Source organism: Diabrotica virgifera, chromosome 2 (genome assembly GCF_917563875.1).
Source record: "Diabrotica virgifera virgifera chromosome 2, PGI_DIABVI_V3a".
Taxonomy (NCBI): Eukaryota; Metazoa; Arthropoda; class Insecta; order Coleoptera; family Chrysomelidae; genus Diabrotica; species Diabrotica virgifera.
The window spans coordinates 221,644,670-221,670,958 of record NC_065444.1 but is presented as its reverse complement, the minus strand read 5'-3'; the positions used below and the strand labels follow the sequence as shown (position 1 = coordinate 221,670,958).

Sequence of the window (26,289 nt, the reverse complement as noted above, 5' to 3'; positions counted from 1 at the left end):
ACAAGGATCTTGAGATGGAAGATGTAGACAAAATTATCAAGAAGATGGCAGGTAGTCACGAACAACGGCTCCATAGTCATGTAAACATCGAGGCCATCCAGCTCCTCGATAATACTGGGCTAAAAAGAAGACTCAAACGAAGAAAACCATTTGAGTTAGTGTAAAGTGTTAGTGTAAAAGCAGAGCATAGTGTTGTATTGTGTGTTAGTTTTAGTTTTAAAATGCATACTTGTTAAAAAAAAATAAGAGGACACCATAGGGTTAAGATCTTAGATTATGTATCATTTAGTAATATAAGTTAAAGAAGAACTGATAATTGGTCAACTGATGACCAGATTTCAGTAGCTCAAACACAGCTTGTGTTTAATAAAAAAAAATTAACTGCCTCAACTACTAAGGGAATCAGCTGAATAATCATTTTTGTTTAGTGTGTGTGTTGAGTAAATGTTTTATTACCTACTAAGTTAGCTTATCTTTACAAAGTTACTTATTTTATCTGAACGACTGCGCTACCTCTGGCGAGTACTCCGACAAAGACAAGAATATCTATTGTTTTTTTTTTTAATAAAAAATCCTACTTTGTCCGGGTTCAAACTCATATACGCTGTGAGCTTGTACGTAGAGGGGATATTTACAAATTCGCGAGCGCCAGTAGTGACAAGTCTATAAACGTTTACCGGAAATTTGACATAAATGTCAAAGTGATTAATTTAAAATTAAAATTAAAAACATTAATTATAAAAAATATTAGTTGGTCAAAGCTGTGGTATATATTTTTACCTTAAATATACTTACGTTTTAAATACTGAATTTAAGTTTTTTTAATGTTCGGTAATATGTTATTATAAATTAATATATTAATCTTAGCGCCATCTATACAATAATTGTGAAAGTATCCGAAGTAAGAAATTCATAATTTATCAATAGAACGTCAAAATGATTAACAAAATCTTAAAAAAATCGATTACATTTTAATTACTTTTTTGCGTTGTAAATATTAAGCGATAACAATTAAATAATAAATTTAAAAATTACCGGTGAAAGTTGAATTAGTAATTCGCTAGGAGCGCCACCAGCGAAGCTCAGAGCGTATAGTACTTCCACTCTAACTTTTTCCATGCATGAAATCATTCACGAATTACTTTTTACACTAGGTCTCTGTTTAACTCGCAGAAACTAGTATCGCAAAATTAAGCTACTTTTCCATAGAAATCACAATAAGTTAAACAAGGATACACAATACAGAATGTCTTTGATAGCTTATGAATTTTGACGTTTATAATTTCCATTGACAGTGGCAGTTTATTGGTTTATCTACATTTACTGTTTATTTGGTTTTATAAATCAATAAAGATTTATTTATTTATCAATAAAGTTTATTTGGTTTTATATTTATAAAAAAATATATAATATTTCAGTTAAATAAACGAAGAGTTGCAATTCTGACTTTTGGGTCCGCAGGCAGACGAGTGTTAATAATGTTGTAGTGTTGATAACTCAATTTGCGAAAAATTTGTACTTGTATCACTGTTTCCCCAAAGGTACGATATATTAAAAATATTAATAATTTATTTATGTAATTCACTCGATAGTTTTGTATTTCTCAACCTTAGGTAATATTTGAGGGGGCCAGACGTAAAAGGGTTTAAGTGCAGTTTTGATAGTTCTGAGATAATCAGCTTCAAAGTTGTTTGAGTTTTATAAATTCTAGGAGTCATTAAACTAAAATATGTCTAGTGTACAGTGTACTATAAAATGATAAAAATATAAGGGTATATTATTACTCTTACTACACTCTGGGCCAAAATTAACGGGCCACCTTAAAAATAGGTCATTTTTGATGTCTTATTTCTCCTAAACCTGTTATCTGATTTAAGTGATTTTTTAATATGTTATAGCCTTATTCCTTGACAATATCGTTATAATAATATTGTTGCTAAACAGGTAGATTTTCATTGTATACCGGGTGTACGAATCAAACTGTATTTTTTTCTTAAAGTTTGCATCACCCTGTGGAGTATTCTAGCATTTGTAGAATACTGAAATTAAAACCTGACTATAGCCTCATGCTTTCTCAACATTTTGTTTTTTGATTGATTCGCTTATGTTGGATAATAAAAAAGTTAGGTGCTTTAACAACTAGACATGTTTTTTATTAATACAGGGTGTTTTTAAAAAATTTTGGAAAATTTTAAGGAGTAATTCTGCATAAAAAATAATGACAGTTTGCTTTATAAACTTATGTCCGCAACTGCTTCGTTTCCGAGATAGGGGGTGTTGCAACTTTTTTGACAAACTGACGATTTATTTATTACTTTAAAACCGGTTGAGGTATGCAAATGCAATTTAGTGGGTTTTATAACGTAGTTATTGCATATTTTTTGACATACAATAAAGAATTTAATTTTCACCATTGGCGCCCATACGGGTAATATGATGGCTCATATTACCCGTATGGGCACCAATGATGAATATTAAATGCCTAATTGTATGCCAAAAAATTTGCAATAACTACATCTTAAAACCCACCAAATTTCATGTGCATGTCTCAACCGGTTTTAAAGTAATAAATAAACTCACCTACAAAATTACCCGCCCACCTTGTATTTCTTTCAATTTGCAGGAATTGTTAACCTTGGACCACATTTTATGAAGGATACGGTGAAAACTACCTCCGCGGAAGAGAAATAATATTTTTTTTGAAAAAAGTCGTTTGTTACAGCAAAAATCCAATGAAAAAAATCTTCGAAGAAAATTCAAATTAACAATATTTTGGAAATAAAAGTCTAATTGAAAAAAAAATTGGGTATCAATAATAAGTGTTGCCGCCTCTAGCCCTTAGGACTTCTTGGAGCCGGTTTGGCAATCCATTCATGATATCCTGGATATCAGATTGGGGGATATTTTGCGACTCCTCTACCGCAGTTGTCTTCAGCTCATCAAGGGTTGCAGGGGCAGGTGCTCTCGCTCTTACCCGTCTTTTGAGGTTGTCCCAGATATGCTCAATTGGGTTAAGATCGGGACTGTGTGCTGACCATGGTAGAACTTGAATCCCGACTTCATGTATGGCAACTGTATGGCAACGTGCATTGTCATGCATTAGTCTGAAGTTACCACCAATGAATGGTGCAAAAGGCATGACATGGTCTTGGAGAACTTCTTGCACGTATACTTGGGCATTCACACTGCCTCTACCGAACACAACAAGATCAGTACGCGCTTCGTAAGGAATACCTCCCCAAATCATTATTGACCCTCCTCGGTAAGCACTGTTTCGGTTATAGCGCATGGAGCAAACCTTTCATTTTGACGCCTATAGACACGTTGGCGTCCATTTGGACCTTTTAGTGCTATTCTGCTCTCATCTGAGAACAGTATATTCTTCCATTTCGCCATAGTCCAGTTAGCATATTGAAGCAAAATTGTTAGCAAAATGAAGTCTAGCCCTACGGTGTTGTGGGAGCAGTTGCTGTGCGCGATCTGGACGGAAAGCCCTCAAGTTTATTTCTGGCAGTCTTCTTCTAATCGTTTGTCTACTCACACTAACATTTCTCACCTCAAAAAGAGACCTACGAGCTTCAAGAGCAGTGCAAAAGCGATTTCTCAATACTGTGGTGGCAATGAAGCGGTCATCTCGAACTGAAGTGCATCGTTGTCGGCCTTGACCTGGTTTGCGGTTATACGATCCTGTCTCTCGAAATCGTCTGATGGCATTTTGTACCGTAGTTCTGGATAAATCGAGCGTACGGGCGATATGACGTTGACTCTAACCAGCATCAACTAAAGACACTGCAAACTTTAAGAAAAAAACACTGTTTAATTGGTACACCCGGTATAGAACGAAAATTTACCTGTTTAGCAACAATATTATTTCAACGATATTTTCAAGGAATTAGGCTATAACATATTAAAAAAATCACTTAAATCGGACAACAGGTTTAGGAGATATAAGACATCAAAAATGACCCATTTTTAAGGTGGCCCGTTAATTTTGGCCCAGAGTGTATATCCTTCCTTTTTTCAATTATTAAAAAAATGTACTTGAGTCGGTACATGGTGTTGATAAATGTTACTGGTAAAACGGTTCAAGTGCAGATATTAACTACATATTACTAATCATTTTTGTCCCAGCTGTTATCCACAGTGTCACTACAACTGGCATGTTACATAATACTTAATTAGTCTTCAAAATTGGTCACAAATCTAATACCTATTTATTTACTTGAAATTAATCCTGTATTAACATGTGTTTACACATTACAGAATACTAAAAACAGTTTTGTGGTAAAATGGTTCAAGCGCACTTAAACCCGTTTATTACTATTTGTTTTTACAGAGTACTAAAAATAGTTTTGTGGTAAAACGGTTCAAGCGCATGGTTAAACCTGTTTACTACCAAAGCAAACTGCAATTGTTTTCAGTGAACTAAATGTAATGGCGATAGATGGCGACTGTAGGGCAAAATATGCTTAAATCGTTTTGCCACCAAGCTCTAATACCATTTAAGTGTTCGAATCTGTACTTAAAGTAAAATTTTAAAAAAAGTACAGTGGAACCTCGATAAGTTGGATTAATCGGGACCGCGGCCGATCCGGGTTATCGAAAATCCGGGTTAGCCGGAGAATATGGTAAAAATTAACAAAATACTGTATACTTACAGGTATACTCCATTATAACTGCGAAAACATGAAACACATATGGACAATACATCTAAATTACGTACCTACTGTTGCATACAATATTGTTCATTTCTTGGTAAAAAACTCAGTCAAACCGAAAAAAAGTTTGTTTTGTCTGATGAAAATCGGTCCGGGTTAGCCGGACTTCCGGGTTAGCCGGACTTCCGGGTTATCGGGGGCCGACTTATCGGGGTTCCACTGTACACTTAAACCCTTTTACTTCTAACCCCCTCATTTAATCTTCTTAACAATATGAACTTTTTTGTTGTGACTGTTTTTGAAGTTATACTTCTTTAGGCGCAATTGAGAGTAAAATTTCATAATACTGCGTGCATGCGCACACATACAGTATGGTATAAACGTTATACGGGATCTGGGCCTCGATTTTTGACCCTTCGCTTCGTTATCGAACGTATTCGTTTCGTATCTGTTTAGTATACGAAGCGAATACGTTCAATAACGAAGCGAAGGGTCAAAAATCGAGGCCCCGATTTGGTGTTAAAATCATCTGTCAATAATTGTTCAATATGGAGTTTTTGGATAAACAAATTAATGTTGTGTTTATTAGTTTTTATTGTTGTGATGGCAGAGAAAAAAGCAAGTTTATAATATTGTCGTGACTTTTTAAATGGTTTTTAAAAGCGACAGGTACGTAATAATTGTAAATGTTTCAGTATCCTAATAAAAAATTTCATAGGAATGGTTTGTTCAACAGTAAATGGTTTGAGTTCAATTAGTGCGGTCGTAAATATTATTAAATTTATCTGACCTGGCCCATTGTTAAGACCCACCCGGAGCGATAAGCCACCGAGGTAGACAGAGTTGGTCTTTTGCAATTAACACTGACTAGACGGTACTCCCATAATAAAGCCTAAAATAAATTTTACCTGAAACCGGGCCTTTTATACTATTATCGGTTAATCCGGGCTGTTTATAGTGGTAACTAATTGAACTTAACCATTTACTGTTTAACATACCATACCTACCTATTTGGAAAATTTAAAAAGAACCTACCAAAATAGTATGTAATGCTTTGATTTACATAATTTGATTACCATCAAAATTTCTATCAATATTCACCTAATATATTGTTTTCTTATTCTATGCTTTGTTGTATTTTAATATTTCTTTTAATTCTAAATAATTTCAATTCAAAATGAAAATAATTTGGTTAAATTCAAAACCTTCAAAAGTTTAATCCGTTTAGTTAGATCTTCGCACATGATGACACATGGTCTCCGTGGGTAAAAGTTTAAGGTGAATGAATTTCAATACTAACTTCGCTGATAAGCGGGTTCGAACCCCAATGGAAACTTTTATTTTTTTATACATTTTATGATGGTAAGTTTATTTATTATACAGTATGTCCCTGTAAGTTGTATCCATATGGAAAACTTTTTTATTATTAATTTTACAGAAAAAAGTTATTCTTCATAAAAAGCTCTGCATGGTCCAAAACCTAAGATTTAACCATCAAATATCAATTTTTTTGAATATTATACGAGGTATGTCAAAAAGTTTGAATTTCACTCAAGAGTAAAGTAGCTTTATTTTTCACAATATTGAAAATTGCTATTATGAAAAGTTGTTTGGGTTTAAAAACTATATTCTAATATGCAATTACATCCTTCTAATTGAAAAAAAAAATTTAAAAATTATGGATAAATGTTAAATAATGTTAGATTTTCAGTTATTTCAATTCTGATAACTCTTTTATTACTAATTTTACGAAAAAAAGTGATTCTTAATAAAAAGTTCTGGATAGTCTAAAACCTAAAATACAACTATCTTATATGAAATTTTATGAATTTTTTACGAGGTATGTCAAAAAGGATAAAATTAGATCAAAAGTAAAGTACCTTTATAGTTCAGAATATTTCAATTAAAAGGATGTAATTACATAATGAAACATAGTTTTTAATTCTAAATAATTTTTCGTAATAACCATTTTCGCTATTGTGAAAAATAAACCTCGTATAAAATTGATAAAATTTAACATAAGATGGTTGTATTTAAGGTTTTAAACCGGGCAGAACTTTTTATTAAGAATCACTTTTCTTCGTAAAATTAATAGAGAACCTAAAAGAGTTATCTGAATTAAAATAACTGAAAATAATGTTATAATGTTATCCAAAATTTTTCAATTTTTTTTTTTTTTCAGTTAGAAGGATGTAATTGCATACTGGAATATAGTTTTTAATTCCAAACAACTTGTTATAATAGCAATTTTCAATATTGTGAAAAATAATGCTACTTTACTCTTGAGTGAAATTCAAAATTTTTGACATACCTCGTATAATATTCAAAAAATTTGATATTTGATGGTTAAATTTTATGTTTTGGACCAAGCAGAGCTTTTTATGAAGAATAACTTTTTTTCGTAAAATTAATAATAATAGCTATTTGTATAACAAGGGAGGAAAGTGCTACTTTTCCTCCCGAGAATGAAGTTTACTGCCCGACGCGTAGCGGAGGGCAGTAATCATTCAAGGGAGGAAAAGGCACTTTACTCCCATGTTATACATATGGTTTTTCCACCTTCCTCAAATAACAAGTCATTTTTTCATTTTTACTTAATTTATTTATGTAACTAACCAACAAAATTTATTAGAACTAAAACGAACAAGTAGGTACAATATAACTGTCAACTGTCAAATATAAGTCAAATTATTCATGTAAACATTGTTAAATCAAAATAACAATTTACTGTTTTTTACCATTCTGCAAAATATAGGGTGTTTTATAAATAAACGTTAAAATGTATAGATACTTACGTAATAGAAAATAGAATTGTACAGGGCGTCAATAAGTTATATTTCATAAATGAAATACCATGACGTCACTTTTACTCCTAGGGAGGAAAAGTACAACTTTGCTCCCTACAATCAGGTTCGGAAAAGTATACTTTCGGTAATAAAAATATAAAAATAATTTTTGAGAAGTAGTAAGTATTAAAATTAGTTTAATATTTAAATAAAATATAAAAAACTGTTTAAAGTATATTAATTTCGTTGAAATCATATAATAGAAGTATAACTTCTTACGTTCGTACAAAGTACACACACATTCTTTTTTTAATTTAGTTATTACCTTTCTATATTTAGCTTTACAGGTCTTATCTTTATGTTTAAAGTTGAGTCCATCAATATCCTCAATAGTGGAAAAAGATTAAACACTTCAATAAAATAACTTTAAAAAATACGTTCACGGGTTAATAGCCATTTCCTAATTATTACCATTGACACTCTGACAGTATGTATTAATGATCTACACATCGAAGTACATTTCACTTTATTTTTTTATTTATCTTGTTTGAAAATCAATCGTGACACATGGGAAAAGTTAAAGTGGAAGAACTATAACTATTGATAAACACAATTTTCTAAACTTAAATAATATTGAAAGCTCAGTGGAAACATTTTATCAAATCTGACTTTTCCAAGGCCTTTGACAGAGTTAACCATGAACTAGTGATTCATAAGCTTAGATCATATAGCATAAGTGGATTATTGTTGCAGTGGTGAAATAGTTATTTAACTGAAAGAATTCAAACAAACTTTTTCGGTTAAGTCAGGTGTACCACAGGGATCCTACTTGGGTCCATTACTCTTTAAATTATTTATTAATGATGTTAGCAACTGTTTTTACGATTTTGACGCCTTACAATTTGCTGATCATTTAAAGTGATTTTAAATTTATAAAAAATCATTATGATGCTGCCATATTGCAATAAGAACTGACTGACCCCTCTGTATGATGTTCACTTAACGGTATGAACCTGAATTTCAGCAAATGTCATGTAATAAACTTTAACCATACTCGCCACCCTATTCGCGGTGTGCAAGTACTTGGAAAGGGAAACGAGAAACGACCGTGCGCGAGTCGCGGAGAAATATTGCAACCATCTTAAATAATTCATATTGTCAATTGAAATTGTCAAATTGACGTATATTTCATACCTTCTGTCATTGACTCAGAAAAATTATATATTGCTCCATAATATTGATATGATATGCAATTATTATATAAAGGTAAATTTAATTAATTGTATTTTGCTTGCAGTACTGCATTTTAATAACTGATTTTATTTACTAGATACAATTGTTTACGTTTGCTAAACATAACCTGCATCTTATTTTTTCTTCTTATTATTTTTTTGGACTATGGTCTTGACAATTATCCAGCAACCAGGACTAATATAATTGGCCAATATAATTAAAAGTGCGAATTAAAGTACAGAGCGTAGAAATAGAGGTCGCTTTGCCGAACTTGCACGGTCCCAATATTATCAAACTATTACATTGATGGCCAATAATTGCTAAATACTGTAAATAAAATCAAGGACTTGGGGATTACACTACATATTATGTTCTCTTTGTTTCAATACTCAATACATCATCAAAGTTATTAAAACATCTATGAAAATGTTGAGTTTCCTAAAAAGAACAAAGATGAAGGCCAATTTTTCGTACTATTTACAGCTTGAAAAGTATAAAAAGTGTAAAAAATAATTTAAAAATTGTACAAAATTTCATAAAAAGTAGAATATCAGAGATTTCAATAGAAGTTCGGCCCCACAATTTTATCTCTTATGCCTTTGAGATTGCTAAAAGATGAAAACAAGGACAGTAAAATATGTAAAAACTGTGAAGTTTCCTAGGGAAATCAGCGTAAAATAGTATATTGTACAACAAGAGAGAAAAAATACATATTTCTCACGAGCGCAGAAGTTTGTTGGGAGCAAATCAAGCGAGGGAGAAATATGTAATTTTCTCTCGTGTTGAACACTGTACTTTTTCTATGGATGCGTTTTTGTCAAGAGTTCTAACTTCAAAATTAAATAATTTAGGTGCTTTTAGGTATATTATATGCCCAAATTGAAATAAAATACATATATAGACATAGGTATTTAATATTCTTAATATTTATATACTTTATTTATTTAAAATTATAATTCATAGTTGAACAGTCTTAAAAGGTAATTTTTTATAAGTTTTGACAAGTTTGAATAGATTTTGTGTGACAAAAATAATTGTGTTTGTATTGTACATGTTACCATGGAAATGGCGATCATATTATGTATGTAAACCGGCAGTGAACCCGTGAGAAAAAATATTTCTCACTGCCTGAGAAATTGTTCGTTTTAAATGTATGTAAGTAATGAGAGAAGTTGCACATTGTATAGCATCCATAGAAAAATTAAATTTTCTTTTGTAAAGAAAATCCCATATGCTGCGATGATTTTCTTCCCATACCATTTTACGAATCAATAGAGGAGTATCGATTCTTTTTTTTTTAATTCTGGATAAGGGCTACTGGTGCCCTAGGGGTATTAATTATGACCCAAGCATGTAATGTCAATAGGTCAGTGTTCATGATATTCTCCTTCATGCCACTGGAAAGTTTGTTAGTTTTTATTATAAGGAACCTGCAAAAGAAAGATATAATGGCAGGTGGTGAAAACGAAAAATTTTAAGTACCTTGGAAAAGTTTTTGATTTTCAGAAAAAAACAAACCGGTTCAACTCTAAATTTCCTCTTCTTTTTGCTTGGCTTTCATAGAACCACAAGTGATTTGCAAAATGTGTTTAATATTATTTTGGGAAATATAAATTCAATCCATCACAATAGATTCATTTATAAATATCTATGATATCTACTAGATAAAGTCAACTATTTACCACTTCAGTCCACTCAACTGATTACATTATTCTCCTAGGAGTAGATTGAGTTGAACATAGAATATGTTTAAATATATAAAATAAGTACATTCAACATAAGTCTTCATGGTGTTTAAGGACAAATCCTCTACTTTTATCTGTTTACTACTCCTCCTGTTATTATGTACGCTATTCCTGCTGCTATATTCTGCTATTCCTACTGTTATTTATGTTATTTTGTTGAACCTGTATGATTAATATCAGGCTAAGTATATTATTTAAATTATATTTTAAAAGAAATTGCATTTTTAAATTATATCGACACTTCGCAAGAACGTAGGCTTAAGTCAAAAGAGACGATTTTAGAGGAGAGGCATTTTAAAATTTTATAGATATGATTATGGGCATAACTCATAATAAGTTGTTATAAAGAAATTACCTATACAATTTTGTTAGAAATATAATCTAAATACAAACTGTGATAACTAGATAAATTTATTAAGTGTTACTTAATATGTTTAAAACACTGATCTAGCTAAAAAAGGGTCCTTATTTTAGAGAGAATTTTCACAAAGACTAATCGTAAATATAAAAACGGTCATCCTTGACGAGAAGTAAACACACAAGTTGCTTTAAAGTCTGTGGCGTAACTAACTTGGGTCTGTATTCTTACGAAAATGGTATGTATTTAACTACTTTCGTACCAAACAAATCGTCGGCTTACTGCCAAAACCAACCAACTCCATTTTAAAAGTTTTGGGAAATCTACCTTTTAAACTTTAATTTGAAATTGAAAATCGACTGAATTTAAAAAAAATTATTTAATAACTGAAAAATGTTTTTGTCATATTTTTCAATTATTAAATCATTATTTAAATTCAGACGATTTTTCATTTCAAATTAAAGTTTAAAAGGTAGATTTCTCAAAACTTTTAAAAATGGAGTTATTATTATTATTATTAACATAATAGGTCTTTATTCATGCTATACTTTTATTTTTAGTAGATCTGAATTCATTTTAATTTCATAAGTCAATTTCGGCAAATTTTGACTTAAGCCTATGTTCTTACGAAGCAACAATATATTTAGGTACTGCTGTAAAAATCCAACTCCATTTAATAAATAAATAAATAAAAAATAAATAAATACATAAATTTTACAGAAACCATAACATAAATAGTTTGTTATATTGTATACTATCTTTATTTACTACATTCAATAAAAAAATTAAATTATTTCATAGTTGGGGATACAAAAACATCAAAAAAATATTCAAAATATGTAAAACGTTAAAATAAAATGAATATATTGACACACATTCCAAATATCTGGAATTCATTACACAAAACAGATATGAACTATTACCAGAACTTACTCTTCAAACTGTGTGATAAAACCAATTTGTTGCATATCATTAATGATAAGCAGCATAATATTTTAAGTGACTTCAAATACTACACCAAACTTATCAACTAAACAATATCTACAATTTTTAAAAAAATTTTGAATATTAACCTGAGTAGGTACAGTATAAGTATAAAAGATAGATATAGTTGAGATTACAGGTATAACCAGAGGATTAAAAATAGGTCATCAAATATTTACAAAGATTTCTGTTAAATATCTCAAAACTACCTAAATCTTAACATTGGACAACAAGGATTATAGTCAGAATATAGGTCAAATTTTAAAAGCAAGTCAATAATAATGTGATTGTAATAACAAAGAAAAAAGAGAACTAATGCAACTAGAGATTACTTAGATAATGACAAAAACTTATGATCAGAAAACAGTGGAATATTACATATTAACAAATAATATAAGAAAAAAGGATGCACAGAGCTAATAATTATCAAAGCATATATTAAAAAAAAGGTAAATAAAAAGGACAATATCAATATCACATGAAATAAAAACCATGAGAAGTGAGAGACTCAGAAAATATTGAAATGGATAATGACAAAAACAAGTTAAGCCCAGGAAAACAGCCTCAAGGAAATGGGAAATGAAAACATAAGTGACTCCACAAAAACGCAGTCCAAGGAACTGTGTAATCGTAATTCCACAAAGCTCCCTAAATTAATGATGTCATGATATTTATCTTTCAAATAAAAAAGTACCTTTATAACAGCCTTTGCAAGTGACAGGGCTCCTCTACATCCATAATCGCATTCCTGTTCACTCTTGTAATATGATAATGCTCCGTTTTTTAATACGATGTATCTGTCTTGCCAGCCATGTATATAATTCGTCCATTTACTCAACACCCCAGCAAACTCATTTAGGTTTTCCAGATCAGAATCGTCACTGCTGTGACCCTCGGCCATTCTAATTTAGATTTTTCGGTGGTTTATTTGTATTGACCAAATGCGTAGGCATTGACATCTCGTATGTTTAGCACATCGCGGTATTTACTGTAATCGTCGAAATAAAATCAACTGTGTAGTAATTAAAGTTACACTTCCAAATTGTTTATCACAATTTTCCAAAGTTGACATTTGTGAATTTGTGACATGCGGGTGACGTTAGTGACGTATGACGTATGACTCACCTCATATCACTGGTGTGAAGTTAGGAACGGTTTCAGTTCGGAATAGAGATGGAAAATATTTTACAACTTGTTATTTTTACGAGTATCTGGAGAAGCCATCACAAATACACAATAGTCCAGGCAATATGTGCTTTGAATTTGATAATTTGCATAGAAGTTTATTTTATTTTTTGCTAGATTCACTTCAGGATGTACAGCCGGTTCCTAAAAAAACTGATACGACTCTTAGTAAGATTTGGTCATGTTGAGCAGTGTATTTGATTGATCTGACATTATATTTATTATGACAGACAAATAATAAAATAAACAAACAACAAACAACTGATTACATATTATGTTAATTCATAAATTGTACTAATTATTAAGGTCTAAATGTTTATATTATTTTGAATTTCTGTATTTTATAAAGAGTATATAAATAATAGTTTTTACATCAAATAGATCACATAATTATTGTAAACGTGAATTATACAACAAAACAAATTAATATTCAATTCAGCCCTGTAACTTACTAAAATAAATATTATAGAAGTTTTCAGGGACTTTCAGCCCACGGTAATAATGTAGTCTGTCATTCTGAGTTTAAATTTTTCAAAAATATTTATTAGTTTTCTCAGTATTCGAAAAAACTGAATGCAATTAAAATACATTGAGAATTTTGACATGCGTCACAATTTTGTCTTAACTCAATGTAAAATTCTAAACTGTTGAATTCCAGCTTCCATAATTATTTGACATCAAAAGACATTAGAAACTATTTGTAGAGGATTGAAATCTGTATTGAAAACAACTGTTAAAATTGGTCTACGTAATTAAACATATTCCAAAATTTTGTAAAAATGTAATACATTTCAGTTTTCAGCCCAAACTTAGGCCACACACAATGCAATAATGTTCACATTTTTGAACTGTCAGTATTTTTATTTTATCATCTATTGTTTAAAAACAATACAGTTGATAAGATACCCTCAGTTGCAGAGAAAGTATTAATAATAAAGATTAATAATAAAGTCTAATAACCGTGGAACAGAATAAGCTATCTGACAAATTTTAAGATTTGGCAGTGACATTGACAGTATGTAAATATTAAGTATTTATCCTTCAAAATACACTGCTCAATTTCTACAAAATACGCTTCAAGAGTCGTATCAGTTTTTTTTGGAACCAGGTGTACCTTGTCATAGCCACCTTTACTTAACACCTTGTCAATAATCACGATATGCGCCAGTCGCAAACCTTGTGCTTAATTTTAGTCTAGGCGTCAGAGGGGTCACTGTGTTCTTTTCAATTCTGATGGACAAACTCAACGGTTTCTTATAGATTTTTGGCTGCTGATTACGAATTTCTAGGGTGGATTTCGATCCGAGTGGTCGAAAAATTGTTATAAACAATTTAATTGTTTATAAATTGTTTATAAGGCTTTGGCACATAAACTAAAAGAGACAAAAAAATGTTTCGAATAAAATTTGTTCCTTACTAAAAAACGAAGAAAAAAACGTTTATTAATCTTAAATCCAACAATTATAACTCAAGATATTGTAAAATTAGTGCACAATGCAAATTGAAAATTGCATTGCAAAATAAGTATTTTTCGAAGCTCTATCAATCGTAACTTGGATTCTACGCACAAAAATGAGCCTTAGAGGGTCTCATTTTAAAGCTTAATTAATAGGCTTCCAAACAAAGTTTGTTAAATTACTTTATCTTCATTTGTTTTAAAGTTATACCCGTTTGAAGGTATAATTTTCTTTAAAAAATTGTACATTAATTTGTTTATAAGGTTTTCAAGCAAATTTGAGCTATAAACATTTATACTTTAATTAACAATAATGATAGAAGAAATCAAAAGGAACATTTTGAGCTTACGAAAATGTTCTTCACTTTATTTTTGGCCAAGATATCGATATTTTAACAGCGCAAGCTCTGCGAGGCGCAAGATCGGCTCACAGCGTAAAGTTGTTCTAAAGCTATTTCCTTGTGGCATTAATTATTCTAAATGGAAAATAAGCCACAATTTAACTAAAAAAATGATTTTATTAACGTTTCCACGTCCAAATCAGACGTCGTTGTCAAAATACAAAATATTAATAAACTAAACAAAAATGTTGTTGCTTAGAAAAACATTATTTGCTAATATTAGCAAATTATTGCTAATAATTTAATTTAATCTGACTCAAAAGACTTGAAAATAATATTGCCAATATTTATTAGTTGCGTTCCTGGGACGACTTTACTAAAAGATAGTTCATTAAACCTTTAATGAAAAATTTGTGTTAGGGTTGGTTTCATGTAATCGAATGCAGGCCCGGACTGGGCCGCCGGCCCACCGGCCCGCGGGCCGGTGCGCCTTTTGCTTTCGTAAGTATATATCCCTTAAAAAAATTAAACGCTGAAACAAATTTTTTTAACTTTACACAAAGACTAGGTGGCAACCATTCCCCTAAAAACTGTTTTTACTTAATAAAGAAACAGGAACTGCTATAGAAATCTATATAATGAAGCCAGTAGGTACTACAAAGTATAACTTTTACCAGGTATCAGATAATCAAATAGCACAGATACGACGCGCGGCGTCCTCGAAGACCATTTTTACGATTCGGGCGCCTTTCGTAGGTATCAATATCCGCTGTCTCTATTATAATAAATAGCTTAGATAGGATGCGCGGCGCCCTCGAAGATAATTTTTACGATTCGGGCGCCTTTCGTAGGTATCAATAATTTTCACTGTTTCTGTTATAATAAATAGCTTAGATACGACTCGCGGCGCCCTTGAAGACCATTTTTAGATTCCTTTGACTTTTGTACGAGCTTAGATAGGATGCGCGGCGCCCTCGAAGATAATTTTTACGATTCGGGCGCCTTTCGTTCGTATCAATTTCCGCTGTTTCTGTTATAATAAATAGCTTAGATACGACGCGCGGTGCCCTCGAAGACCATTTTTTAGATTCTGGCGCCTTTTGTAGGTATCACTATCCGCTGTTTATTTTATAATAAAAATAAAAGCTTAGACACAACGCCCGGCGCCCTCGAAGATCATATTTAGACTCTGGCGCCTTTTGTAAGTATCAATATCCGCTGTTTCTATTATAAAAATGGTCTTCGAGGGAGCTGCGCGTTGCATCTAAGCTAGTGAATTATCTGATACTTGATACAAACAGTGTTACATCCCACAATTGGCCTATAATAGACAGGTGTAGTTTTCTGCTCTCCATAACTACATTATACATATAGGATTGTTGCGCCCCTGAATCCTAAATAATGAAGCCATTGGGTACAACAAAATACAACTTGTCAACTTTTATCAGGTATTAGATTGTTGCGCCTTAGAATCCTAAATAATGAAGCCATTGGGTACAACAAAATACAAATTGTCAACTTGTATCAGGTATTAGATAATCAAATGGCTTAGATGCGACGCGCGGCGCCCTCGAAGACCAATTTTACGATTCAGGCGCCTTTCGTAGGTATCAATATCCGCTCTTTCTATTATAATATAAGAGTGTTACATCTCACAATTGGACTAAAATATATGAGTGCAGTCTTCTGCGCTCCATAACTACATTATACATGTAGGATTGTTGCGCCCTAGAATCCTACATAATGAAGCCCGTGGGCGTAGTAGAAACGCAACTTCGTCAGAATGCGCAAAAATTGGCCATTTTAATGTTTGGTATAAATGTTTAAGAAATTCGATATGCATCCTTTAAAAATAAGAACTTGCCGATATTGTAACATCCCACTAATCATTTACATCCCATTTATGCTCCGGGCACTGAAGTGAGGCAAAAAGTCGCCTCACTGCTGGACTCTCGTGCCTGATGGCCTCCCTTGCCACATCTGTAGCAGGAGTCACTCTGTTTTCTCCCTTGCAGTCGGTTTTACAATGACCGAACTGTAGTCATCTGAAGCATCGCTGGACATGCAGTCTCTCTTTCGTATCTTGCACGAGTTATAGCCAATATGTTCTTTTTCCAGTACTTTTTTGGCTGCGACGCGCGTCAGTCTGACTGTGACGTTTGTGTTGCCTTCTCTATTTTCAGTATTTTTCCCTTATAGAGACGAGTTTGATGTGTTAGATTTTCTGCTGCCGGTATACCTGCGAACCTGTCTCAGGATTAATTCCTTTTTGACATCACTGTCTTTATTAAATATATCCACCCGGTCCTGATAGCCCAGGACGTTCTCTACTACGTTTTCCTCCGGCCGAGGCCACGCTTATCTTCTTCAGGTGTTCGGCCTGTTCTTTCCATGTCACTTCGAGCTGTAGGTCCCTGTACCTAATCTTCTTAGCGCTTTTGACACAAATTTGACTCTTCCTCGTGTCTGCACTGCCTTTGTTTAGCTTTAGCAACTCGGCGTAGGATTTTCCACCTCCCTTCACGATCACCTTCTGCGTCACCACGTTCACACTCCTCCAGCGCAAGGTGGAGGTCCATACCCTAAAGGTGACTTCGAGGAGCTTCCTGAGGTTCCTACCTCTGCAGCCCCCCCTATACTCTTAGGGACGCCTCTCTGGTCTCCAGTATCTCTATGTCTTCCCTCAATAATTTAGAGATAATTGCCAGTAGTCTCTTGTCCCCTTCCATTTCCGTCACCCCTTTCTTTACAGGGATCATGAAAATAGTCTGACGATTTCCCCGGTTCTGTTTCCTGACTCTACCTTGTAATTGTGATCATAGAATTAAGTGGGAGGTCTCTTGGTCTGTATGTACGTACTGCACTTACTACCAGTTTCGGTTTTTCCTGGTCAGGTCGTTGAACCTTTCCCCTTCACCTAGAAGTCCAGGTTCCAAGGCAATTACTAAGTCGCCTGGAGGTTTATTTCCTCTTCCCGGTTTGACGACCGTAAGGTAAAGTGATCTTCCTATTCTAATTTATAATGTTAATTTTTTCAAAGCCTCTTTCCCTTGAGTTCAGGACCGTTGCGATCATTTGTATCTTTCTTTCACTTAGTTATTCGGGAAAGAACTCTTTGAAGTCCTTTTGTGTGGACACGCTTGTCGCCTCTTAGTCGTTCCTTTCTCACCGCTTTTCTCCACTATTATATTTCGGTTCTCAATGCTGCCGAGGGCGACTTCTCTGAAAGTGCCCTCCATGTCTTCGGTGGACAGTGATCTTCGATAGTTTAAGGACAGCGCGAGACGGGTCTCCAATAGGAAGATGATCAATGGAAAGACCACGAAAACGATGGAACGACAACTTACTAGAGGCACATTGAAAAAACAGACAGTCATGTCTATATACAAAGAAGAAGATATCTTTGGTGACTCTTTTAAGGTTTTTTTTACCTCATTCTTGATTTCAACTTTCGTGTTCTTATTGTCGGACATTAGTTTCACTAAATTATTTGTAACTCTGGTAAGTTTATTCATTGCTCTTACCTTAGCCGTTATTTCGAAACTCTACTCCTTCTCTCTATATCTTTGGGGGAGCTCCTTTGCAAGGTTGCCTCCGCTGGAAGCTCCGTCTTGTCAGGTCACTACTCCTGACCGGAATTCTTCCAGCAGATCCCCTTTTTCCGAAGTCTCCTTCCTCTTTTCTCCTTCGCTGAGTACTTTCCCTTTGTTCCCTTCACTACTGATGAACACGATATTATCATCTCATTCATAGCGTGTTCCAGCTTGCATCATCACCGGTGACTCGCTCCATTGTCCCTTCGTTTTGTTTTATTTTTTCCTGTCTGATTAAATACTTATCCATGTAGTTCCCATGAGTAGGGGCGAATTATACTGTCCGGCGAGGCAGTGCGCCCTTACCCAAGTTAAGGCTTGAATTTCAAATTTTAAAGGGTTTCGTCAGTTCTCCGAGGGCTCCGTTTGCGGCTGTCTGATCTAGGTCATTCACTTCACCACTCAGGCACGGATCGCCTGACACCGTGTGGTTGCGGATATTTTATCTATGTAGGTTTACTCTTCTATTATATAGAGTGTTAGAGCGCTCTAAAAATTTGAAAAAATTCAAAAACTGACTTATATTAAACACCAATCATGATTTTGGTTAATTGTTTTTGAACTACTAGATTCCTCTGTAGAAGCAGTTGAAAAATTACTCAAACGTTTCAAAAATTTGTTTTAAATCTCCAGAGATCACCAAAAAATGTAACGTAGTAAAAGGAATACTGGGAAACTGAAGCTATATTTTTATGGCATCATAATATAATTTACTATTTCCAATAAAAATAGTAAATTACTTTATGGATTTAAATTTAAATTTAAGCGTTACTTGAAAATACATGCGTTAGGATTTGAAAAAGGTTTGATGTAAAGAAGGGGGGGGGGGTCTGGCGCCTTTTTTAGGATTTGGGTTGGCGCTTTTTTTATGTGCCAATCCGGCCCTGATCGAATGAACTATCTTTCAGTAATGTCGTCCCAGGAACGCCACTTATAAATGTTGGCAATATCATTTTAAACTACTTTAAAATGTATATGTCTGAATTCAGTCAGATTAAATTAAATTATTAGAAGAATTTTTTCGACTTTGACGAAAAACTGACTTTTCGAAATTTGACGGCCGGTTTGGACGTCAAAACGTTAATAAAATAATTTTTTAGTTGTGTGTGTGTGTTTTTGTGTTTCATTGGCACTGGTTTTCACAACCAACTGGCCAGTTAATTTCATAATGTTTTGTAGACTATAACTTATTACTAACTCAGGGGAGTAATCTGTAGTATGTGTGTTGAGTAAGTGTCTTGTTACTTTGCAAAGTCAACGTCATTGTCTTTGCAAAGAGACGCTAATTGTATCCGAACGTCTGAATTTTTTAGTTAAATTGTGGCTTATTTTCCATTTAGAATAATTAATGCCGCAACTAAATAGCTTTAGAACAACTTTACGCTGTGAGTCGATCTTGTGCCTCAGAGCTTGCGCTATTAAAGTATCGATATCTTGGCCAAAAATAAAGTTACAAACATTTTCGTAAGCTCTAAATGCTTCTTTTGGGTTCTTCTATCATTATTGTTAATTAAAGTATAAATGTTAATAGCTCAAATTTGCTTGAAACCCTTATAAACAAATTAATGTACAATTTTTTTAAGAAAATTAAAGCTTCAAACGGGTATTACTTTAAAACAAATGAAGATAAAGTAATTTAATAATTTTTTTTGGAAGCCCATTAATAGACCTTTAAAATGAGACATTCTAGGGCTCATTTGCATGCGTAAAAGTCGAGTTACAATCAATAAAGCTTCGAAAAATACTTATTTTGCAATTTTCAATTTGCATTGTGCACTAATTTTACAATATCTTGAGTTCTAACTGTTGGATTTAAGTTTAGTAAACGCTTTTTTCTTCGTTTTTTATTAAGGAACAAATTTTATTCAAAACATTTTTTTTATCTCTTTTAGTTTATGAGCCAGATCCTTATAAACAATTAAATTGTTTATAACAATTTTTTTATAACAATCAGAATTGAAAAGGACACGGTGACCTCTATTTGGCGCCTAGACTATTTTGAATTCAATAAAATCTGAAAAAATCGAAAAATTTAATTTTTTGCGCCCATATGCGCCTATAACGCTATAACTCAAAGAGATATTGCTGCTACAAAAGAAAATTAAAGCAGTTAAAAGATTCTTTTCTTAATTTTAAATAATTTGTAACTAAGCTTTGTTTAAAAACCAAGAGGAGTAAACTAAAAATACAGATTCACACCCAAGACAGTCACCAGAAATATCACCAAATACATCTCCTTTTTTGGTTGATCATGTCGGCCTCAGAGACATATTAACAATAGACCAGGATAGGGATATGCCACTCAATGCATCGGGGTGTAACGCCAATATCAAGCACGATGGCCTAGCTATCTTTGTCTGTCGTACAAGTGTGAGCGTATCTACCAAGAGGTGGGAGTAATGGAACGACACAGACACAGAGGCGGCGGCCATCTAGAGAGAGAAAGCTAAGCGCCGGTAGACAGAGACAGATAGACCGCCGATGACTGCTCCGCGTTACGCTATTTTTCGTATCTTGCCTAATATATAGGGTGTCCCAAAAGTAGCGGAACGGTCGAATATTTCGCGAACTAAACATCGGATCGAAAAACTGAAAAATACGTGTTCAATTATTTTCAAAAATCTATCCAATGATACCAAACACCAAACCCCACTACACCCTCTGGAGGTGGGGTGGCGGGTAACTTTAAAATCTCAAATGGAAACTCCCAGTTTTTCTTGCAAATTTGGATTCGTTACGTAAAAGTAGGTAAGTTTTATTCAAGGCATTTTTTCGAACTGTGGATAAATGGCTCTATAATTGGGAAAAACGATTTATCCTGATACCATAGGTAAATTATAGAAACGGTCTAATATCTCACGAAATACACTTCCAAATGAAAAACCAAAAAACCGATTTTTAATCTTTTTCGAAAACCTATCGAATAGCATCAAACATGACCCTCCAACCCACCCCATGGAGGTGGGGTGGGGGTAACTTTAAAATCTTAAATAGCAACCCCCACTTTTCATTGCAGATTCGGATAATAAATTAAGCACCATTTATTCGAAACATTTTTAAAATTTCTGATAGATGGCGCTAATAAATCTTATTTTTCCAATTAAAGCGCCATCTATTAACAATTCTAAAAAATGTTTCGCATAAATGTTGCTTAATTTTTCATGGCGGATCAGAATCTGCAATAAAAAGTAGGGGTTGCTATTTAAGATTTTAAAGTTACCCCCCACCCCACATCCAGCGGGTGGGTTGGAGGCACATGTTTGGTGTTATTGATAGGTTCTCGAAAAAGATTAAAAATTCGGTTTTTGGTTTCTCATTTGGATATTTTTTATTTATAGGATATTTCAATATTTCGTGAGATATTGGACACAGTTCGAAAAAATGTCTTGAATAAAAGTTGCTTACTTTTACGTAACGAATCCAAATCTGCAAGAAAAACTAGAGGTTTCCATTTGAGATTTTAAAGTTACCCTCCACACCACCTCCAGGGGGTGTAGTGGGGGTTGGTGTTTGGTGTCATTGGATAGATTTTTGAACATGATTGAACACGTATTTTTCAGTTTTTCGATCCGATGTTTAGTTCGCGAAATATTCGACCGTTCCACTACTTTTGGGACACCTTGTATATGTTTATTATATCTATATGAGTAACCTTGCCTGAGGTTGGACAAAAAAGCTTTACGGAGCGGGAAATTTGAATTACTCCTCTTGGGTTAAAAACGGGCTATATAGCTAGGTTTAATAATAGCAATAATTGGGAAAAATTGCAAAAAATGCAGTTTTTCCTGTAAAGTTTTTCGACTCCTGAAACGAGTGCTAAATTTCATAAGGACCGGTTGAATAGTTTTTGCATAATAATGTTTCAATCCATGGTCCACAAAAAAATTACAAAATTGCAAAATTATGCCAGGTCCAAAATTCTTCTTCTTACGGTGCCTATCCCTTCCAGATATTGGCGATCAGCATGGCTATCCTAACTTTGCTTGCCGCTATGCGGAATAGTCCGGTTGTGGATGTATTGAACCACTTTCTCAGGTTTTGAAGCCAATATATTCTTCTTCTCCCGAGTCCTCTTTTTCCACGTACCTTGCCCTGAAAAATGAGTTGCAACAAGCCATATCTCTGTTCATTCCTCATAAAATGACCAAGATACTCTAGTTTACGCTCTTTGATGGTGTTAATAATCTCGCATTCCTTGCTTGCCCATTCTACGTAGGACCTCAACATTAGTCACAAGATCCACCCACGAAATTCTTAAAATGCGTCTGTAACATCACATCTCGAATGTCTTGAGTTTTCTTAAAGAAGCTTCGGAAAGTGTCCAGGACTCTACTCCGTATAATAATGTAGAAAATACGTAGCATCTATTTTTTCGTATTGAGATAAAGTCCGTGTTCTCTATGTATATCTGATAAATAGAGAACCCAAAATAGAGTAGAGCGCCCAAAATAAGTACTTTAAATAGTCGATTTATTAAACCGACCGTAATCAAATTTAGCTTACGTTTTAGTCGTATTCTAAAATTCTTCTTGGCAGAATATACAGACTGTAAATTATATTTTAGGAATCGAAATAATTTAAAGAAGAAACTCCATTTTTTGCATTTTTTCCCAATTATTGCTATTTTTAAACAATAAACATTAAATTTTTATTTTGTAGCTAGTCAAATATTATGTAAAATTAAAAAACGAAACTTGTACTCTCTATAATTTTTTTTTGTAGGATCAATTTTTTTCAGATAAGTAGATAGCCTATCGTGCCATACGGGAGATGGCAATACTTACCTATGTATTATGGCAATACATACCATGGTACTAAGTAAAATAAATTCTATGAAGGTGACAAAAAAATAAGCAAGTAGAAAAACCCGAAGATCTAACGGTTGGAATATATACTTTCGAAGGACTAAGAGAGGTTATAATATATCAACACTCACAAGTCAATCAAAGTAACACAATAACTGCAAAAATAGAGCATAGTATGGATTAAACAAACTTTTAATATCAAACATAGACACAAAAAGAACTAAACTATTGATATACAGAACTCATATCAAGCCCGTCCTCATCTTCGCAGTGCCGGATTTACCACTAGGCCGACTAGGCCGCGGCCTAGGGCCGCAAGCAAAAGGGGGCCGCAGCGTTTTGTAAAAAAAAACTTTTTTGGTAAAACAATTTTTACTAATTATTGAATTGAAATCGGTAAACAATTTTTTAAATTAGAGAATACTATTTTACTAATAAAGATTAATACATTCAATGTTTAATTGACATGCTTTATTCAGAATTGAATGAAAGGTCCGAAGTTTATTTCAGTCTTAATGAAGAATTTGGATTTTTAAACAACTTATCGTCAATAATTCCCAATGAAGAAATCAGGGAAAAAGTTTCTATTTTGGCTAAAAACTACCGAATCGACATAGATGGCGACTTTGGAGAAGAGTGTGTACAGTTCAAAGGCTTTGTTGAAGGTATGAAGGTATTATATTTGATGAAGAAAGAGACAGTGGCGGATCCAGCATCGTTAAGAGGGGGGGCAGATTGGCTGAATTTCTATAAAAATAAATGAATGTTTTTATAATCTTTATATATGATTTAAAAAAAATTAAATCACTTGGTTTGAAAGGGGGGCCGATCGCCTTTCCCTGGATCCGCCACTGGAAATAGAACCTCATGATAACAAGATTACCAAGCCTGCGAGGAATACACTTTTGGAGCATCTGAAACTCATTCATGAAAAACAGTTAACAACATTATTTCTGAATATGGACACGGCTTTGCGCATTCTACTATGCATGATGACATCTAATGCATCTGGAGAAAGATCATTCAGCATGTTGAAAAGAATCAAAAACTACTTGAGGAACTCGACTTCTGACGAAGATTCTAGATTGTCTAGTTTGGCTAGTTTTGTTTAAAATGCTGAACTTTTTCAAGCCTTAGACATTAACGATTTGATTAAATATTTTGCAGCCAAAAAAGCTAGAAAAGTGAGTGTTTAGAGTTTAGATATGAGATTTATTATGCGTATGGAGTGGAGTGAGTGTTAATGTTAATCACTAATCCAACTTTAATCCAAATTAAGAACATGACATTGACGTTTTTCAGTATAAGACAATAATGTGAAAATTTAACGATCTAGAAGTTTATTTGTTGTATTCTTAATATTTTTATTTTTCAGTACCATAGCCTATTACTAGTACAGTTCATACTATTTTGCTTGTTCTCTTACTTATAATGTCTTATCAACTCGGCTTTTTTTAGTCTTTTGTTGTCATTTGTACTTTTCCCTCCGACTGAAACAAATGATATTTAATTTTAACAATTAACTGCAATACTAATTTATAATATAATAATTTTAGCAATATTAATAATTTTACAAATAACTGCTGTTTGCTAACATTTTGAATTATATAATATTTTCTATCTTCTTAAGGTTGCCTTCTCCATTACTGAAGGTTGGCTATAACTACAGCAAATTGCTCTCTATCTTGAGCGGTTCTTAGTATTGAATGTGTGTCCATGCCTGTCCAGTCTCTTACGTTCTTCAGCCAGGGGCATTTGTTTCTTCCTGGACCTCTTTCTTCCTTCCACTTTCCCTTCCATTATGAGTCGTAAAAAGTTATATCTTTCTCATCTGTAAATATGTCCTAGATAACTCATTTTTCTGTTTTTTACAATATTTAGGAGTTCTCTCTCAGTCCCTATTCTTCTCAGCACCTTGACCTCGTTGTTGGTCACATGCTCTGACCAAGAGATCTTCAGCATGCTTCGAAAAACCCACATCTCAAAGGCTTCTATAAATATAGAAATCTTTCTATACATTTTCTTTTTAGAAACTTCTATAAATATAGAAATTGTTGTTAGAAGCTGTTTTGGGGTTTTAGTTAGCCAAATTTGCCAACCAAGATTATTTAATTAGTGAACACATTTCAACCTATTTATGTACCGTATTCAAATAGAACATAATTAGTGGCATTCTTATTCATTTATGTTATGCCTTGTATATTGTACCAGTTTTAAAAAGTAAAATTAAAATAAAAGTTATGTAATAATATGAAATGTGCTTTATGCTTTAATTACATAATAGTGAAGTTCTCGGGGGCCGCTCGGGGTAATTTGGCCTAGGGCCGCAAGTACCCTAAATCCGGCACTGCATCTATGCGTCAGAAACGTGGATGATGGCAAAAAACGATGAGGAGCGTTTAGGCTGTTTTGAACGTAAAATAGACACATTTATGAAGGCGTGTAGGAAAACGGAATATAGCGTAGACGCTATAATTTTGAGCTTTACCGCCTTTATAGTGAACCTACTATTGGGAGATCCATCAAAATAAACAGGCTGCGGTGGCTGGGTCACTTAGAAAGAATGAACGAAATGGAGTCGTCAAAACACATTTATAACCAAAGACCGAATGGAATGAGGCGAAGAGGCAGAACCATAGCACGTTTTAAGAACCAGGTGGAAGACGAAAGAGTACGAAATTATAAAAGCAAGGCGAAGGATAGCAAAGAATGGAAATTGGTTCTAGACAAGACTCACCACGGGGTTGTCTTCTTCTTCAGGTGCCGTCCTCGTTCCGAAGTTTGGCTATCATCAAGGCTATGCGTATTTTTTGGTTATTGCGTATGCGTATGCGTATTTGGTCTACGGGGTTGTAGATGATGATAATGGTTGATGCAGTTAATAAATAAATAAAAAATATTGATTATGTACTGGTGGGACACTTGCCGTTTTATCGAGCCTTAGGTGACTAGGTATGCTGGAGTATCTCCCAAAAATTTTCGTACACTTCTGGCCGTCGCGAGTAGTACAGCTTTCTGCATGGTCTTATAAAGATGTTCATTCAGACCCAGCTTTTCTATGCTTTCGAGGAGGGTTTTCGGAATGACTCCAGTAGTAGACATAATAATCGGTATTGTCTGGGTACTTTGCATTCTCCATTGTCTC

General features: G+C 33.5%; 1 protein-coding gene across 1 annotated transcript in view; it reads right to left on the bottom strand.

The window, feature by feature from the left end:
* LOC126880389 (ceramide transfer protein) overlaps nt 1-12,867 on the bottom strand; it is a 179,100-nt gene extending 166,233 nt beyond the window's left edge. The window contains exon 1 of the mRNA XM_050644224.1: nt 12,459-12,867. Within this exon, the coding sequence (XP_050500181.1) occupies nt 12,459-12,665 (207 nt within the window). The 5' untranslated portion in view covers nt 12,666-12,867. The remainder of the gene's footprint in view (nt 1-12,458) is intronic.
* Nucleotides 12,868-26,289: the final 13,422 nt, after the last annotated feature.